This window comes from Chelmon rostratus, chromosome 16, assembly GCF_017976325.1.
Source record: "Chelmon rostratus isolate fCheRos1 chromosome 16, fCheRos1.pri, whole genome shotgun sequence".
NCBI lineage: Eukaryota > Metazoa > Chordata > Actinopteri > Chaetodontiformes > Chaetodontidae > Chelmon > Chelmon rostratus.
Window position 1 is genome coordinate 8386439 of NC_055673.1, and position 18606 is coordinate 8405044.

At 40.3% G+C, this 18606-nt stretch overlaps 1 protein-coding gene across 1 annotated transcript in view; it reads left to right on the plus strand.

The window, feature by feature from the left end:
- LOC121619620 (oxysterol-binding protein-related protein 10) overlaps positions 1-18606 on the plus strand; it is a 72560-nt gene that overhangs the window by 9643 nt on the left and 44311 nt on the right. Inside the window, exons 2-4 of the mRNA XM_041955449.1 lie at positions 2600-2775; positions 13927-14006; positions 17017-17082. Of these exons, the coding sequence (XP_041811383.1) occupies positions 2600-2775; positions 13927-14006; positions 17017-17082 (322 nt within the window). The remainder of the gene's footprint in view (positions 1-2599; positions 2776-13926; positions 14007-17016; positions 17083-18606) is intronic.

Below are 18606 nucleotides of genomic sequence, written 5' to 3' on the forward strand. Positions count from 1 at the left end.
CGCAGAGAGTCTGCAGCCTTGCAGGTCTGGTGTTATCAGCATGACACGAGGGGCTGAATGTAAAGCCTAAGGTTTTGTTATCCAGCACCATCCATCATGTTAAAGGTCTGCATTGTGGTTTAGCTGCAAAGGCAAGACTGCCCGGAGGGGTCAACGGTAAAAGCCTCCAATCTGCTGACTGAACAGGGGATAAGACTTCATATACAGTACAGCCTGTGTGTGTGAGAGAAAAAGAGATGGCTGGATGGAAACTGACGTAGGCAGATTGTTCCCTGGTTGGCTGTGGTCGACATAAATCACCAGCTCTCCTGATGGAAGGGGGCAAGACCGTGAGTGGGGATCAATTTTCAGAGAGCAGTATTCACTGCATCCTCTCTGGGGAACCCTAGAGGGTTCATGGGAAAATGCCTGATGTGGAGGATGCTGTAAAAGAGTTCTTTGTCCTCTTATCTTTTGCATATTTAAAGACTGAAGCCGTCCGCAGTGTCAGTTTTTTTGTAATCATAAAAAACAAATGCTTGAGATCTCTAGTGCTGAAAGAATTAGCGCATTAATCGATGAGTGAATCAAACAGCAATTTAGATTTTTGAATAATCAGGTCTTTTTATCAACCGAAAATGCCAAACATTTGCATTTCTCTTAATTGCAAACTGAATTTATTTGTATTTTGCAGTATTTTTTTGACAAATTGAAAACAAGACTACAGCCATGCTAGAAGCTATACTTCAGGACAATGGTACTTTGAGCTAACTGCTAACATCAGTAGGGTTGCAACTACTTTGATAATCGATTGATCAATGCAGTCATTTTTCAAGTAAAGATGTCAAACATTTGCCTGTTTCAGCTTCTTAAATGTAAAGATTTGCTGTTTTTCTTTGTCATGCATATAGAAAATAATATCTATGCATTTTGGACTGTTGTTTGGACAAAAAAGCAATTTGACGACATCACTTTGGCCATGCTCACAGTGACAAAGCTAACATGCTGATGTTTATCAGGTATAATGTTTAGTTTCGCAACACAAAGTATGCTGAGGCTGAAGAATGTCCTTAATTTTGCAAGTACATGGTCATTTGCAAAATGCAAATGTTGTCATTGTCCTTCGACCTTTTATAGACTAAAATATAGCAGAATTATCAAAATAAAAAATCAGCAGATTAATTTATGATGAAACTAATTATTAGTTGCCATCCTAGATATGTCTATCCATTAATGAGTTGGACACAAAAATAAGATATGTGTCTACAGACACAAGATCTGAAATAATTAGTCAATTAATTATTTAGGTGATGGGTGGGTCTATATATCTAATATCAATATCTATTTTGTTAATCATTTAAAACCCATGCATTGCCTACATCCATTGTCTTAATTGTGCTGGTTTGTTGCTTTTCTTTGTCTGATGTTAGAATCTTTGGCTTTAAACAGCCATTTGAAGACGTCACCGTTGGCTTTAGAAAATTGTGACGTCTTTTGATGCAGTGTCACGGGTAAAAGAAGTAAGTGGCAGACAGTGATAGTCAGGGTGCAACCACAGCATGAGGGCAGATTGAAGTGAACTGTTGCAGTTCTTTGAAATCTATGAGACACCTATCTAAAAACAACACATCTGTGAGATACTGGAGCGGACAGGTGACCGCTCCAGTGTGCCGCTCAGTCGTCACATTCAGCCGTGATGTGGCAGCAGGAAGAAGCTGAGAGCGGCGCTGCTCGGCAAAGGCCTGATCAATACTGCAGCTTCTGCAATCGCGGGTGGAGAGAGAACATTGATTGTGAACATGGGGAATCTCGGGGAAAAGAGGGCGATGCGGGGCCGTGCTGAACCAGAAGGCAGGACAAAGACAACTGCTGTTAGGCCACTGTGCACAGACATGGAAAGGTCAGCCAAAGCCACCCAGTGCCACTCTGGCCTGTACTGAACTGCAGAACCAGAACAAAGCATTAAGCGGAGCAGACGGGCCGGTTTCTTGAATGTCATACACAATCCTTTCTGGCTGCAGGAAATGAAATGTGTCTACCTCTCTAAGTCTTAGGTTATGTGTCTGGCTGGGTTTGACTCTTCCAGCCAGCGATGAGCGAGGCAGAGATTTAATTATGCGGTGATTGAATGTGATTCATTAATCACAAAGGGGAAAATGTGGGGTTTAATTTCGACGCCTCGAGCTGTGGGTTCTGCTCAAGATGACCGTTCTAATCGCCACCTTGAGTAATTTGGAATTGAGCTGCCGGCTCGATTAATGTGAGCGGTGGGGTATTTTTAACAAATCTCGCATGAAGAGAGCTGTGGTAAATAATATCCTGCAGGCGTCGTTGCATGGGAGGTGAGAAATTTAAGGGTGCTGCGTATTTTTACGGCAGCTCTCTTTTGCCTCATCTCACACTCATTCATAACCCTCCTACTCGCTTTCTTACTCTCTCCCACAACCTGAAAAGTTTGTGCAACAGGAATATATAAAAAAGTTTTATTGGTAAACACAAGCTGCAGTAATGAGAGCATAAAACAAGATGATGAGTATGCTTCCTCTGTTTCCCTCTCCCTTTCTTTCTCTCTGGCCCATTACTTTCTTAACTCCCTGTCTTTTTTTTCCCTCCCTTGCAGGTACTTCGTGTTAGATCCAGAGTTGGGACAGCTGCACTACTTTGTCAACGAGCAGGGGAAGAGCCAGAAGCCCCGTGGGTCCCTGCCCCTGATCGGTGCCTCGGTAACCCCGAGCGACGAGGCTCCGCACATGTTCATTGTAAACTCTGTCAATGGAGAGCTGTACAAACTCAGAGGTATGACCTCACGCCGGCTTCAGGCTGTCCGTATACGGCAAAGTACAAACACTGAGTTGAGTGTGTGTTTTATGTTAGAGTCACTCAGTGTGCAGTGTACATACTGCGGTGTTATGAATGAACTTCTTCCATCCAGTATTTATGAATGCACTGAACAGCTGGTAATGGAAAGCTCTTGACAGAAGTAAAGCTGCAACATTTTCCTCTTTAAGCTGCTCTAATCAATATTTTTAGATGAACAGTGGATCAGATGACTTTGTGCAATGTGAAAGATGTCACTCGTCGTGATAATCCTACATGGAATTATTACTAAATGGCGGACAGACACAGTTAGCGACTAGCTGGTGGACATAGTGAAGCTTTTAGCAGCTAAAGAACCAGATGTTTCCCTCAGGGGCTGTTAGAGACCAAAAACAGGGATAAAAATTGAGTGAATATTCATTAGGTGGCAAGAATGCGACTCCAAATGAATGATAATGTCGTTGTGGGACTGTTGAATGTGTAAAAATGCAGCTGTTTGCCAGTGATTATTACAGACTCTGCAGCTCCCCTTAACTCCATGGAGCATTTTAGGGTCTCTCAGCTCATTGGTTTGGTAATATGGCCTGCAACTTTTTTTCTTTTGCTTTTTTTCTCACCACTCTGGCAGCCGTTTTCAGTGAGAAAGCTCGGATAAACCCACTACACACTGCCCAGCACTTAACAACAGACAAACACAGGTAGTGACTAGCTGGTGAACATTGTGAAGCACTCGGCAGCTAAAGAGACAGATGTTTCCCTCTGGAGTTGATGGAGACCAGAAACAGAGATAAACAGAGAGTGAATATTGGACTTACGTTCATCAGGTGGCCAGAAAAACTACTCTGAATCAATGATAGTGTTGCTGCATGACTGCTGGTTGTGTAAAAATGCAACTGTTTGCCAAAAAGTGTGCTGCATCAACTTTATAAAGTGATAATGTGTTAACCTTGGGTTTACTGCTTGTTTCACTGCCCTTAAGTGGCCAGAAAGTCAGTAAATGTAGGTGTAAACCTGTAGGGAAGCTTTTTAAATGGCACACATTTAACTGCACTAGACGCTGTTCTACTCTGTTATTGACCAGAAAAGATCTGTTATGTTCTGAAGCTACCTTTAAAATCCAGCTCGTCCTTTTGTGCCAAGAGTAATTTGATGTCACTTTCCATATTTGAATTAGAGTTCTCACTAATTTACATACTCAACTCTTGTTAAAGTGTTTTTTACAGCACGTCATGCCAAAAGGAAAAGTTGATTAACCAATTAGTTGCTCAACAGAAATCAACAGTTGCAATCATGAGTGATCACGTAGTTAATTTGTCATGCAAATATAGTAGTTTCAGCCTCTTTTTATCTGTTTCTTCTTTGGCAAAATAAGCAACTTGAGGACCTTGGCCTTTTATAGACCAAACACTGAATTAATTAATCAGAATTAATTGAAGCTCAGTTTCATTGTCGTTGTAATTGGGTTCAACGGAACATAGTCTTGTCATTTCAACATAGTACACACGCTGTTTACATAAAAACAAAACAGTAGAGTCAAACTAGATTAAGAACTCCATTCTGCAAATACTGCGCACAAGGACGATACACGTGGACCAGTCAGTGGTTTCCTCAGTTAAAGCTGTTGTTCAAATAATCTGTGATCTAGTCTTGTCAAGATTTTGCAAGTATCTAATGTAGAAGTGAATGTTATTTGCTTGATTTTGTCTGCGTTTTTATTGTCCAAGGGAAAAATGGCTCCCACATCAGTGCCAGGTTTGTAAAAACATTGTATACCTGAGTGGAAAATTCAGCTCAGGAGACAAGTTTGGCCAAAGTTTAAAGCAAATAACCGAAGTATCGCTTTAAGACCCAGTGCCAGACACAGCGCCTGTAGCCGGTCACTGTGTTGAAGGCCTTTGCTTTCAGTGACCTGTATCCAATGAAGCGAGAGAAACTCCTTTTCACTGTTGCTCCACTTGAGCCACTGGAATGTCCCCTTACACTCTCAAGAGGGAGGATATCAGAATAACTTGGCCTATATTCCCAGAATAACTCAGTGATCCATGCGTATTGAGCTAAAAGGAAACAATGATCACACAGAGACGAAGAAGTCGGGCCGAGTAGCTCACAGGCAGAGGTATTTCCATTTCCAGCACCTCAGTGAGTCGAGAGTAATCAAGGAAGTCATTGAGAGAGAAAAGCAATCTGTTGATGCAGCTCAGCCAGACAAACCCAAGACCTGTTCTAAGGTTTGACCTGCACATAATCCCCCTAAAGCAAAACAGCACTTTAAATATTCCTACTTTGAAATTAATTGCAGTTGAATAGAAGCATTTGTACTCCAAAACTTCAATTTGCTCAAACAGCAGGGTGCAAAGTCGCTCAGCACTCTGTGATTAAGATTAGCCGGTACCCTTCAGATCTGGTATTGGTTACCATTGGAATCCCTGAAAGTCCAAACCTGGAGATGAAAAAGAGTAACTTGAAGGTTCAGTCAGGAGTCTTAAACAAATTGCGTACCATATCACTGGTGGTGTGTCTAAAGCTTTAAATGCCACCTTTGTTCTCAGGTTGATGCCTTTTCACAAGAGGGCTTTGAACACATTTCTCTGCTGCTTACTGGAGTGAGAAAATACTGGATCGTGTCCTCTTACTGTCCAACTGCCAAAATCCACATGGGAAAATCTCTGAGTTGATAAAAATGTTGAAAAGCCCATCAGAGTCGCCTTCAGTCATATCGTTCACTCACAGAACTTCAGCTTTACAAGCAATAACCAATGATTTGATGACTTTTTTGTCCTGGATTTTGCCTCTCAGGCAACATACCAGTTGTCCCACCCGACTGGTGGAGGTTGTTGGGGTTGCATGTAGCTTGAGCAAAAGACTGCAAACACGCCTAAGGCCTTAAAATGTCCCCCAACATCACTGCGTTTTCCAGGGATTCATCATTTAGCTGATTTTGAATATAGATAATTCTCCTGAAAAGATGCTAGAACTAATGATAAATCCAAGATGCAGTAGAAGACTATGGTCTTTGTAGTAAAGGTAGAAATAAAACATTGCTTATTTTGTTCTAAGGTTCATCATTAATATTGGAAATGATAGTCATGATAGCAATATAATACAGCAATTTTTGTGGCTTTTGTTAATACTAGCATTATAATGGAAAGCATAACAACTAATTTAAGTATAATGTTTAATTTGCTAAATATAGATTTATATAAATGATGACAAAATATTATATGATATGAGTCGTTTAGTATCTAGCATGCTTAAAAAGAGTAAAATGAAATTAGTAGCAAAAAAGGCACAAATAGTAGTAAGAAGGCACAATAACAACAATAAATAGCAATGATAAAATACAAGGGAATATCAAAATATGTACAAAAATGTAAAACAGAAACAGAATAAAACTTGTAAGATCAATTTATAAAAAATTTAAGATGTTGAAAACATGTACTTCTCGACTCGACAGTTGACGTACACGCTCAAACTTCTGAAACCAAACTTACTTTCTCGCTTTGAGGTTTTCTCTGTGCAACAGTTGATCACAGCTCTTCATAATGTTTCTCTATAAATGCAAGAATATCTAATCTGATCCATCTTGGGACTTAACATGTGGCTGAACTGAGCTGTGAAGTCTGAGAATCACGGTATAATTAGCTAAAGCAGAGTTACATGAAGGGAGTATTTCATTATCGGGTGGAGGGAGCCTGTAGCGCCTTGTGTTTTGCTGCTGAGCAAAGGTGAAGAGCAGTGGGAATTTAATCATGTCTGAATGCACAGACGGCAAATTAAGCAATTTATCAAAGGATGTCACAATGAGACAGTCAGCCAATGAAATGTCACGTTGTGTTCAGCACAGCTTTCAAAACGGCTGATTAGGATTCCTGACACAACCTTTTTTTGTGCATCATAATAATTAAAACAATGCTTTTGCAGTCTTTTGATACATAAACCTGTCAGCCGAGATCATACTTCACTACAAATCTGCCAATGCATATCTAGTATTTACAACAGCAGGCTATTTATAAGGTTTCCTGTGATAACCCCTGTTTGTTTTTAGCTGTGACTTGACAAGAATAATTTTACATTTTGGTTTGGTTATACTAAAAATAGAGCCACAGTTAGTAAAAGCTTATCTGAGATTGGCATAAAGAGTGGAAACAGCTAGCATAGCATCATAAAGTAAAAACTAGTGGTGTCTACCAACACCAGCACCTATACAGTGGTCCCTCGCTATAACGCGGTTTACTTTTCACGGTTTCGCTACTTCACGGATTTGCATCGTGCATTGTGTTCTGCATTCTGATTGGCTAAAAAGTCACTCCGCTTCTTCTCTACCTGTGCGTCAATAACGTTGCAGTTTAATATGTACACGTACGTTAAACAGCTTGCCAAATTTACATTACGTACGTGCAAATTCTCTTGCAATTTCGAGTTTTGCCTATCACTGTGTTCTTCTCCCGAACAAACACACCTGCACCGCGGGCTTCAAAAGAAGAAAACACTGCAGAGCGGAGTCAGGATGCAGCGGCTCAGTCTGAAGAGCAGCGAAATACACCTGAGTCACTATTTGTCCGACTGTACTCTGTATTTTTTTCATAATCATTTTTAATTTTCTCCCGTTTAATCCAATCACTCGGGTCGCAGTGGGCGGTGCTAATCTCCGCAATTTGAAGCCTTCTGTTCACATCGATGATTAAAATTATTATTTGAAAGTACAGTACAGACGTTATTTGTTGAAAAAAACGTTTCTAAAGTACTTTTATTTGTGAAACAAATGCTTGAGCCTGTAAAATGGTTTGTATTTAATTGTATAATAATTGTAAAAAAAAATTAAAGGTTTCTACTTCACGGATTTTGCCTATCACGGGTTCTTTTTGGAACGTAACCCCCGCGAAAAACAAGGGTATACTGTATTAGCATTTTAGAATTCGTGCTTTGTCAGCCAAATCAGAAATGTGAAGTTGTCATTTTAGTTTTCATGCTAAGCTAACCTAAGCTAATCGGCAGCTGGTGATAAATTAACCTGTAACGTACAGATTTAAGAGTGGTATCAATCTTCTCATCTAACTCTCAGAAGAAAAGCGAAAAAGCTTACTTCCTAAAATGTCACGTAGCCATTACCCTTTTAAATGTGAGCTGTCATCAGAAATAATTGGAAAATTGTAATTTTTCCACATAAAAGAATCACACCCACAAGTGTCCTCCAATAAGTGACTTTTCTCTGAATACATTTTCAGTGATCGATGAAAGTGATCAAAGATTTTTTACTTAGGACTCTTATTTATAAGCAAAATAATGGCAGAAACAGACTCTACTCCTTGCCTTATATATAGGTCGGTTCCAATTAAGATTAAATTCACAAATAAATTTTGAATTTTGATTCTTATCAAGTGAATGGCAGAAGTTCACTTTCTTACATGGTCATTTGAGGCTTTTGTGTAGTCTTCTTTTCATGTGATACAATGCCAGTAAAGCAAACACTTACTCGACTTAAACGTGACATTCAAGTCCCCTTTGACCGACTGCATAAAAGATTCAAATGAACTGCTCCGCACAACAAATGTGAGGTGCAGCAGTCTGTACCATGAGTGAATAAAAGCTATTAAAAGCCAATTAAACATAAAGTTAAAGCTGAAATTACAACAAATTTGCTCCTAGTATATAATTTCACGTTACTGATTCAGTGTGAATAATTACGGGGGCCATTGTGTCATTTTAATGAGGAGAGGCTGGGCGCTGTAATTGCTGGGCCACTCTTCTAGCCTCTCTAGTCCCTGTCAGCCTGTCCATTTTCTTGAAGTATATGTTTAAAGTGCCTCGCTCATAATATCTCTCAGCACTTTAATCAAATCTAACTGCTGGTCCAAGCATTAATCCTCAGACGTACCATTATCTTAACCAATAACATCTTTCACAATGCTGTAATTAAAATGGGTGTAATTAGACGAGGATGGCGATGCTATGATTGACTGGAAAGGAGCTCTCTGACTCAGGAGTGTTCGGATATTGCTCGCCGTCTCTCCGGGATGGATATTGACATTTAAATAGGACACGCGGGCCAGGACGCGTGTCTATTGTTGCTCATTTTAAATGGGCAGACAGACCAGCTTCTCATTTTGTTTAGTCCCCCTGGTTTCCGGTGCAAACCTTGTGCATTCATTAAATGAATAGAGCTGTCAGCATGTCACCTCCAAGTCTGCAGCTCTTGTGACACAAAACCAGCTTTGAAATTTTCATCGCTGTCATAGTATTCTCCCTGAATGTGAACGGCTCTGCTCTCAGCTAAGTGGCGCGTGTTTCTTTTGCGTCACCATATGAGCAGGTGCATATTAGCATAGCCACACATCGAGGACGCTCTGCTCAACACAGACAACTAATTATCTCTAATCACAGTGAGGCTTGTGCACATCAGAGAGAAATATCCGATTTAGGCGTCTGCTCACTCTCCGGTAAGTGGCCCCTTTAGAGTGAGCGATTTCTGTGGACGATGACGACAAGAAATGAGTGGGGAGGTTGATTCTTGGTATTTATGGAGGGAGGCAGCTTTGCACAGGTGTTTCTATATGAATGCCCTGTTCTCCCCGGAGAGGTGAGCAGCCACTCCCACAACACGTCTCCAATGCTGCGCTCGTCAAGAGTTCCTCTAAATGCCCCATTTTCTCAGAGTTCCCTCCTCACTTCAGGTGTTCTCATGTCTGCGGAGGACGTCGGCGGTGCCAGTGACTGACAAGTGCAAATTGAATTCTCCATACCCTGACATGCCTTCCATCAGCATGTCAAAAAACAGTTAGCGCCGAACAGAACATTTTAAAATCTCATTCTGGCGGTGATGCAACTCCTCACAGATCTAATGAAGCCATCCCTCCTCATTATCCAGTCGCTAACAGGGCGAGTGCTGCATTCGTTTACACATTTAAAGCTTTTCTCCGGAAGAAAATCCAGAGAAAAATATCTTGATGACAACCAAAGTGGAGTTTAATTCAGACTTCTTTTAAAAAATAGTAGATTAAAAGCTTCAGGAGGCTTCAAACAAACCATGTCGTACAACACAAGATTAAATATTCTGAGGATAAAGTCCTGCACTTTCAGACAGTCTAATCTCAAAAGCATTAATGGACTGGAACTCATGCAGAAAGTGACATAAGTAGTTGTGTTTAGAGAGCCCTGTTGCCCAGTAATTACATTTATGTAGAACTGATTAGCAACAGCAAATACATTTTGAAGGAAATGTAATGAACCGAATTGTGTTTTCTATTAACATAATGGGAAATGTTGTTAATTAAAGTACCTGCAAGTCGGAAAAACATTGATACTGAATTTTTGTTTTCCACCAAAATAAGCAATCTACTCATAGTGACAACAGCATTATTCAAGTTATTTATGGTTATGTTTAGGCGCTGGCAGCGCTTGGTTCATGGCCTGTTTTAATACAGAAAAAGTCAGCAGCAATCAGGATGTTTCCCAAACTTAACCCAAAGTGCTTTTTGTTGCCTAAATGTTACCACAGTCTGGAGGTGAACCCTGAATTCTGGTGTCACAGTCCTGCACTTTATACGCCAACCATCCACCCCGACCACCTGCCTGCAACAGCGCCGCACATAAATGTAATGTTTCAATCACTCAAGCATACTGAGGACTTTACTCTTCTTTGTTTCCTGCGTTACACAAAAGGTTCGACAGTCCAGTGTGCAGGCGAACAGAAAAAGTACACGAGAGGTTATTTTGTTTCAACTATGCTGCATGATTCAGAGGTGAGCAGCTTGTGAAAATATGCTTTTTGCTTTGGTTTCAAACTTCGCAGTTAAAACCCTGCAATGCAGAAGTTTAGATCCAAAGATGTCGGTTTGTTCGACACCCACAAATCTCACAAATAATGACCAAGTTGGTCATCATGCTTTCTGTAATAGTGGAAATATACAAAAAAACATCAGTAAGAATAATAAGACATGAATTTAAACCATTATTAAACTAAGAATAAAACAAGATTTGATAAAAATTGTAAAGACCAGCTGGGGCAAATCAGATTACTGAAAGACACAGCTGAAAAGAAATGTGTTGACTTTAGTTTTAAAAGATGACAGTGTTGGAGCACATGTAACATGACTGCATAGGATTAACCTTTAAGCTAATGTATATGAATTTCCTTCTTTGGCCCAAAGAACTCAGCCCTTTGCTATATTATCTCTATATCTGTCTTTTTAGGGGGTAAATCAAAACACCCGGCGGCTTTGGGGGTATTTTTTTCAGCCCTGAGTAGTGTCTGCAGGCTTCCTCACAGGCTGCATACGGCCGTAGTAACCTCGACCAAAAGGACAGCCTGTATGTTGCCTGAGAAGCGCAACCCAGGCCAAAATAAATCCTGTAAAATCACTCATGACATGCTGTAAAGCTTAATTGCTGTAATAAGTGCTAATTACACCCTTGTTTGGATCTGAATGAAGCCTGATGTTTGGCAGACCTAAAGCATTTTTAAGTCATGATCTGGAAATAAGTGTTGTTTTCCTATTTTCCACCCTCAGTCCTGTGGGTCTAGAGCGTACCTTCATGCGAGGGTCTGCAAAGACGCAGGATGTCCCAGTCCTGTTCTTTTTTTGTTCTGCAAGGCTGCTCCGAAGTGCTGTCAGGAGCCCCTGATGGACCCTGGTGAAGCCTGCATCTGCACAGACTTCACAATGATGTATTACCCGAAAGTATTTTCAGTGTCTTATCGTAGTGGACGGGTGTATTTCTGTAGTGGTTTTTTTTCTTAATTTCCTCATGCAACTGAATTTGATGAGCACCATCCATACATTTCACAGTTAGTTCTTCACAGTTAAGGACAGCCAACATTTTTTCTTTAAAAGCATGACCACTAACTGCTAGCAAAATAAAGCTTAGCATATATTTTGTGCATGTAAATTAAATCACTACTAGCTGTGGTCAATATGTTTTGTGATGTATGACAGGGTTTTGATGGTGTACATACAAGACTTGGCAGTCAGCTTACAACTGATAACACAAAATGAAGCACACGTATAAACGAGGCTGTGTGCAGGTGTGCTGACACACACCGGGCCTTTTGTTACCGAGGGGGATCTTAGTTTTAGATGAGTTTTTAAGATTTGAATCATGTTTTTTATTATTATTATTATTATTGTCATTGTTATTATTGTTTATTTCGGTGGAAATGCTAGAAAGTAGGAGGAGGCACAGAAAGAGCAGGTGCAGTAATTTTGCTTTAGTTGGGATTGACCTACAGCCTAAACTCAACATCATCAGACCTATCAAAGACTTTGCTCTGTAATAATTAGTCAGTGAAATGGGATCAGAAGGATATTCTTTTCCGGTCTGACCTGGAGGGGGTCAGCGCAAGCAGACAGTCGGTGTCTCCTTCAGCTGGAAGGGCTGCAGCTCGATGTGTTAGTCAGCAAGTCTTGGCTTCAACTGGCTATTTGTGTTTAGATAACAGGGCGTATTGTGTCCGTGCCAAGGGGAAAACCACAAGCATGCAGAGAGTATCAAGCTGCTTCCTGTGCTGCTCCAGACCGGCCAAATGAACTGCTGTTGTTTCCCGAATACTGAATGTTCAATTTAGTAGAAAATGAAGAGGTTCAGATGTTAAATCAGCCCAGAGGACTTCACTCAGAAGGTAGCAGGATCAAATGGTCGGGTGAACAAGTTGAATATCTTAAGGCAGCAGCCACGAGTTAAATCACAAACATTCATTCATTCCACCTTAAAACATGCTCTGTCATGGTCGTGCTGGCTCTCTGATCATTTTGTGAGACAGTTCAACATTTTGGGAAATTTGCTCATTCTCTTTCTTGCTGAGGGTTAGATGAGAAGATCCTTGTGTGTACAGTAAACATGAAGCTGCAGTTAGCATCCATTTAGCTTAGCGTGAAACGGGGGAAGTTTGTCATGATTACACTTTAATTTTCCTTGGCTAGATGTTTCCCCCAGTTTCCAGTGTTTATGCTAAGCTAAGATAACTGAATGGTGGCCTTGGTGTTCAGCAGATATGAGAGTGGTATCAGTGTGACTCCTGGCAGCAAAACACATCAGCATGTTAAACAAAATGCAGAAGTCCTCCTTTAATATTTTTATTGTGCATATACCCATTGCTGTGCCTTGTGGGCCCATGTCATGAAGCCTTGAGCTTTTTTTTAAACGCATGTGTGTTAAAGCATGTATGAGAGTTTGTCTTCAACAAATATGAATTTTGCATTTACACCTGCCAATACTTGATGACTGTCCAGACCAGGGCCCTCACCAGAAGTCTGTTATTCTCTGGTTTCAGCTTCTTTAAATGTGAAGATTTGCTACTATTTCTGTTTTATATCGCTGTAAACCAAATACCTTTAGGTTGATCAGACAAATCTAGGCTTTTGAAGACATCACCTCTGGATTTTATTTTATTCATTCATTTATTTACTTATTTTTCCCCACACTCAGAAAATTCAGATTCAGATTAAAATCTAAATTTGTTTCAATTGTTTGTTGGATTTTTTCGTTTGATATGTTACATCAGCGAGCATTAAGGTCTTAATGATCTTTCAAAGCCTTTTCTGCAGTACCAAGAACAGAATTCTGGTGCTAGAGCAGTGAATTTATTATTAACTATTTTATTTTGTTGGCTAAAAATAGTCACATGTTTAATATTTAAAGTCTAAGACTAGTGCTGGAATCAGCCAATTAAATACCCACCATCATATATTACCCGTATAACTCCTCTGTCTGCTGAAACTCCCAAATTCTTTTTAATCATATCAAAGACATGACCTCAATGTCGTCAGAAATTATAGTAATTCAGTGCTTGCTCTTTTAACTTTATTCCTTGTATATTGGGGATAACCCTGTAACACTAAAAAAGGATTTTATTGAATGCTCTTCTTCGGAAAAGATATTCACATTGGCATCTTGTTCCTCTGACGATGTTTAGTGCTCGAATAATTTAAAAGTTCATCTGTTCAGTACAAGAACTGAATGTTAAGCATCGGTGGATGTGGAGACACTTTGAGGCAGATGGTTTTCTTCTAATTGCATATTGACCTGACTGTGAACTCATGGAAGGATTTATTGGTGATTCCCGATGTCTTGTGTGTAAAGGAAGTTAAGGCCTGTAATTTTATCAATTTATTTTTGTTCTGTGTGTCTTTGTAGCCTCCGACGCCAAGGAGCAACAGTTTTGGATGAGTCAGCTCCAAGCGTGTGCCAGACGTCACTCTGACAGCAGTGCCAAGGTAACACACACACACACACACACACACACACAGTGAGAGAGTTGTAAACATGACCATGGTCCAAGCTCTTGGTGAATGTTCCTGCAGGAAGAGAAGTGAGCGGAAAGCCTTGACATTTCCCTTGAGATTCCTGTTGTGTGTGTGTTTAGAAATGCGGCAGCTTCCCATTTCAGTAAACTCAGGTCAGGTTCATGAGTTCAACAGTTTGCCACTCTGTGCACAGGAGCAGATCCTTCACCGGGTGAAGGCCCTGTCTTACTTCCTGTTCTGCTTGTAGTCCACCATCTTTTTTAGCGAGTCTAAAGTTGACAGATTTTTTTTTTCCATTCCATTTTTCATTTTAAATGGCATCATCTCCCACGAGTCTCACTTAACATTCCCTCCAGAGTTTTAAAGCTGCTGCAAGATTTTATCTTATCTTATATTTTTTTTTTCTTTTTTTTTTTTTGCAGATACTCAAGTGTTCTTTCCTGGCTTTCGCTTTACTCCTGCCATTCTCATCTTGGCCTGCTAAAATTGCTTGTTTTCCCTATGAAGTCTTGCACTAGCATCCTGCTAATGCAGCATAGCCCTGTGCAACCTATCTATAAGTACAAATGTTGCAGAATTAAAGAGAGTTACTGTACAGTCCACACAAACTACTTCCCATGTACAACCCCCGATTCCAAAAAAGTTGGAACACAGTGTAAAACATAAATAAAACAGAATGTGGTTTGTGAACACAAAGCTGGCAAAGCTGGTAACTTGACTAAATTTGACATCAGACACTAACTATATATTTGTTTGTGTTTGCAAGCAAATATATAAAAATAGAAAGCCCATCGTTTTATTACCCTGTGATGTGGTTGATGTTTTCAACACTTGTTATTTTGCACTAGTTAGGGCTGTACAGTTATCTAATCAGAATTCTTTGTCCCATTTTCCGAACCTTTTTCTGTTGTTTGGTGATTAATGTTAGCTATTTTTAGCTATTAGCCTCTTTGCTATAGCATAGCAACGTGTTCAAAGACGACTGGGCACAACAGACAACACCGAAATGCGGCTTTAAGAATAGTGCTTTTCACTTATTGGCCACAGGAAGTGATAACGTCATTTTCTGCAACAATATTTTGGTTTGTTTGGACTTGATAGTAGTTAATTAAAACTTACGTCTCCGTGGTGCAGCCTAACATCGACACAGCTTTAGTATCAAACTCACTAGCTTCATCATATTATTTAGTATGAACTTTGCACCACAGGTATTTTGGGGTACATTGAACAATGTACAATGAACTTGATACAAATTGAAACACACAAGATATTTTAACTTCAATGCTTACTTGAACAGTTATGAGTCAGTTCAATTGGGGAATTATGGTCTCAATACACCGTATGCATCATCATTTTCTGTTTTCTCTCATTTTCTGTTTTCTCTCATTTTCTGTCTCCCTTCACTGCCTCGCCACAATCAGCGTGAGCAAATCCACAGCTGCAGACCTTAAATGTCATCCAAATAAATGCTATGTCTCTGCAGACAAGTAATGCTTCTTAATTAAATCTGTCCTCATGTGTCTGATTTTCTAGCTAAGCACCCCACACAGAAAAGAAACAAGTAAATAGAAGAAGTTTGAAAACAAATAAAAAGTAAGGACATTTTAAATAAGAAAAGGGCTGAATTGGAAGTTAATGATGAAAAGCAACAATTAAAACTATTTAAAAAGTCAACAAGTGAGAATGATACAAAAAGTGAGCACAGATGCATTTAAAATGGAAAGAAACTGTGTTTAGAAAATGTAAAATTTTTGAAAATCCAGGATGGACACCATTTGCAGAGCTCAGCTTCCTTGTGTCATGTGTAACTTCTCTTGCTTGTCTAATTCAAAAATATTTTTAGCACCTCCATTGACAGAAGCGACTTAGGGAAATGTGGTAGCACGCTCCTGCTGCTTTATTTGAGGATGAGATTGTCACTAAATGTCCCTGGTTTCACCGTCTTCTTCATATCCCTCTGGGCTAATTTCTGAAAAGATTACTGCATAGGCTGGAGTAGTAACTAACTTTACCCACAACCAGTCTTTTTTCAGATGTGTTTCATGGATTAATATTTGGGCATGTGCATTTCGTGAGGTTTAGCGAGGCCTTCAAGGGATTATTCGGTGTATTCGTGTGTGCTGTCTGTATCTCGGTGGGGTACATCCCCATTCGCCTGATCCAGTCGAGAATGAGGCTTGTTATAGAGCTCCTTCTGGAGCGCCACTGCAGGTTGTGACAGTGTGCAAATCAGCAGTGCACGACGTAGAAACATAATCCAAACTTTATTATCTCTTTGGCAAACTTTTGGTATTAAGGTTGATTTTGTACATGGAAGCCGTTAAGGCATATTTGTTGTTGGTCTTTGCTGCAGCTCTGAATGAACAAGCTGATGTTGGGATGCTTGTGAATGTTTTCAGCTGAGTTTATAACTCCTGAAGTTGGGTGACTGGTGCTGGAAGCAGCGGATTTACCAGTTCATTAGAAACATCTGCATAATCTAATGCAATTCAATACAACTGACCAAACTCCTGGGTTTGTGAAGCTTATAAAGCTTTATTTTTATTGACACTTTCATAGGCATTGATGCAGCTCTGTGGCAAAGTTTAACTTTTGTACTTGGTGGGTTTGTTGTATTGGATTGCACTGGTGGCGGTGAGAACAAAAACAAACAAACTGTGCCCAACGGTGAAAATGGGGAAACGTTCTGACTTAGAATAAATAAGGTTTTGCTTGCACTAAGTTCTGTTATAATGTACGCCACATGAGACAGAGTCTGTACTGTATATTCAAGCTGTCAAACTGGTTTGCCTAAAATCTCCCACATGTCTGGTCACTTTGAAGGCATCATGGCGTATGATTCACAACACTTTTATAGTCATCAGACCATTCGGTATCTTCCCTGGTGTCTTGCACAGAACCGTATGCTTTTGTCATGTTTCCTCACTAATTTATTCAAGCTGTTTTCCATTAATTTGTCTGTATGTGTGCTTGGTTTCAGGTGAGGAAGCTGAAGGGCTCTGATGAGCATTTGAGTGTGGAAAGAGCAGGAGGCCAGGAGGCGCTGGTGAGTCACCACACACTTGTCCCTGAGCACCTAAGATGCTCTCACAAACATTGTTTCACCTTCGATCACGAGGAAGGACATCGAACACTGGCTTTCTTTCCATGCTGATACTGGTTCATGTGTCTTTTTAACAATTAAATACTGCACCCTCATTATGCTGCCTCATCGCCGGCTCGCTTATTCAACATGTAGCTCCCTGCCACTTCAAAACTGCTGCACAGCTGGAGCGAGGGGAAGGTCCAATTACTCTGCTCAGCCGTGATGAGAAAAGCAATCAACAGATGAGAGGAAACTGGATAAGAAAGGAAAAGTGGAAGGGGGACGACTGTCTGTCTTTCTTTTCCTTCTGTCCTGCGGAGCTGAGTGGGCGTTTTGTTCCTGATCGTTGACTGCGAGGCATTGCCACAGCAGCAGCTGTTATTACTGTACCCACTGCTGTGGTCTAATCCTTCCCTGAGCCGCACTGTCTACCTCTGAGATCGTTATCGCAGCCGCGCTGGCGATGAGGCAGCCAGCGGTGGCGGTTCGGCTGCATCTTTGACAACGGGCTGTCGCAGGATTTATTTATTACCAAAAAAAGGGGGGGAGGAGTTAATTTTCCCTGTCTGTCGAGAGAGAGCGTTTTATATTGGTGCTAGATACAGATGCATTGACTAATTTTTTCAAACTTGTCTTAGGGAGGCTTTTATTTTGACGTTGATGAGGTAGAGTATGTTGGTATGCTAGTTTTCTCCTCAGCATGGACACTACAGTTCTTTATCTGCGCATAGACAGGGGTGGTGGACAAAATAGCAGGAACACCTGAAACTATTATGCAAAAATTTTAACACACGCTGTTACATGGGGCTGAATCAGCACCTTTCTGACACAGCAGAACATTTTAAAGTCCATTTAAAAGGTGCTCTGGAGCTTTTGATCATATCCTGTGTTTTCCATCTGCAGAGTCAGCAGATATATTTACAAATCATGTGAGTTTTGGCTCAGGTGTGATCCTCCTATTTCTTTTCCCGACGCACAAGTAAGTGTTGATATAAGTAAGAAAACAGCCAGGTTTCTGTTCAATTGGAGAAGTTGGTTCATTGAGACGTACAGCTGGTGGCGCTAATTCTTAAAATGGGTGCCATTAAAACACTGCAGAGGAAAAGGCAATGAGATGAAGTATTAATAGAGGGCCAGTAAGACCTGAAATGATGGAAAACAATGTAGAAAATGTGATTGAAATATTACATTTGTGTTCTTGTCATGTTTCATTATGAGGAAAGTTACAGTCTCCTCATCCCTGCACAAAGATCTGATGATTTCATCTGCTGCTATTATTAAATCTGTTTCCATTGCACTTTGTTCCATTTTCCTTTAATTTATACTCAAACCTTTTCATCTCAGCCACAGAGAGACAAAACATACATCAAAACTAAGTAAACTAAAAAAGTGGAAATAGATCTTTAAGCAATTTCTGAGCAGGATTTAAGCTTCTGAGTTAAGGCATTACACTGTACTGCAGCACCTACATGTGCAGCCATAATG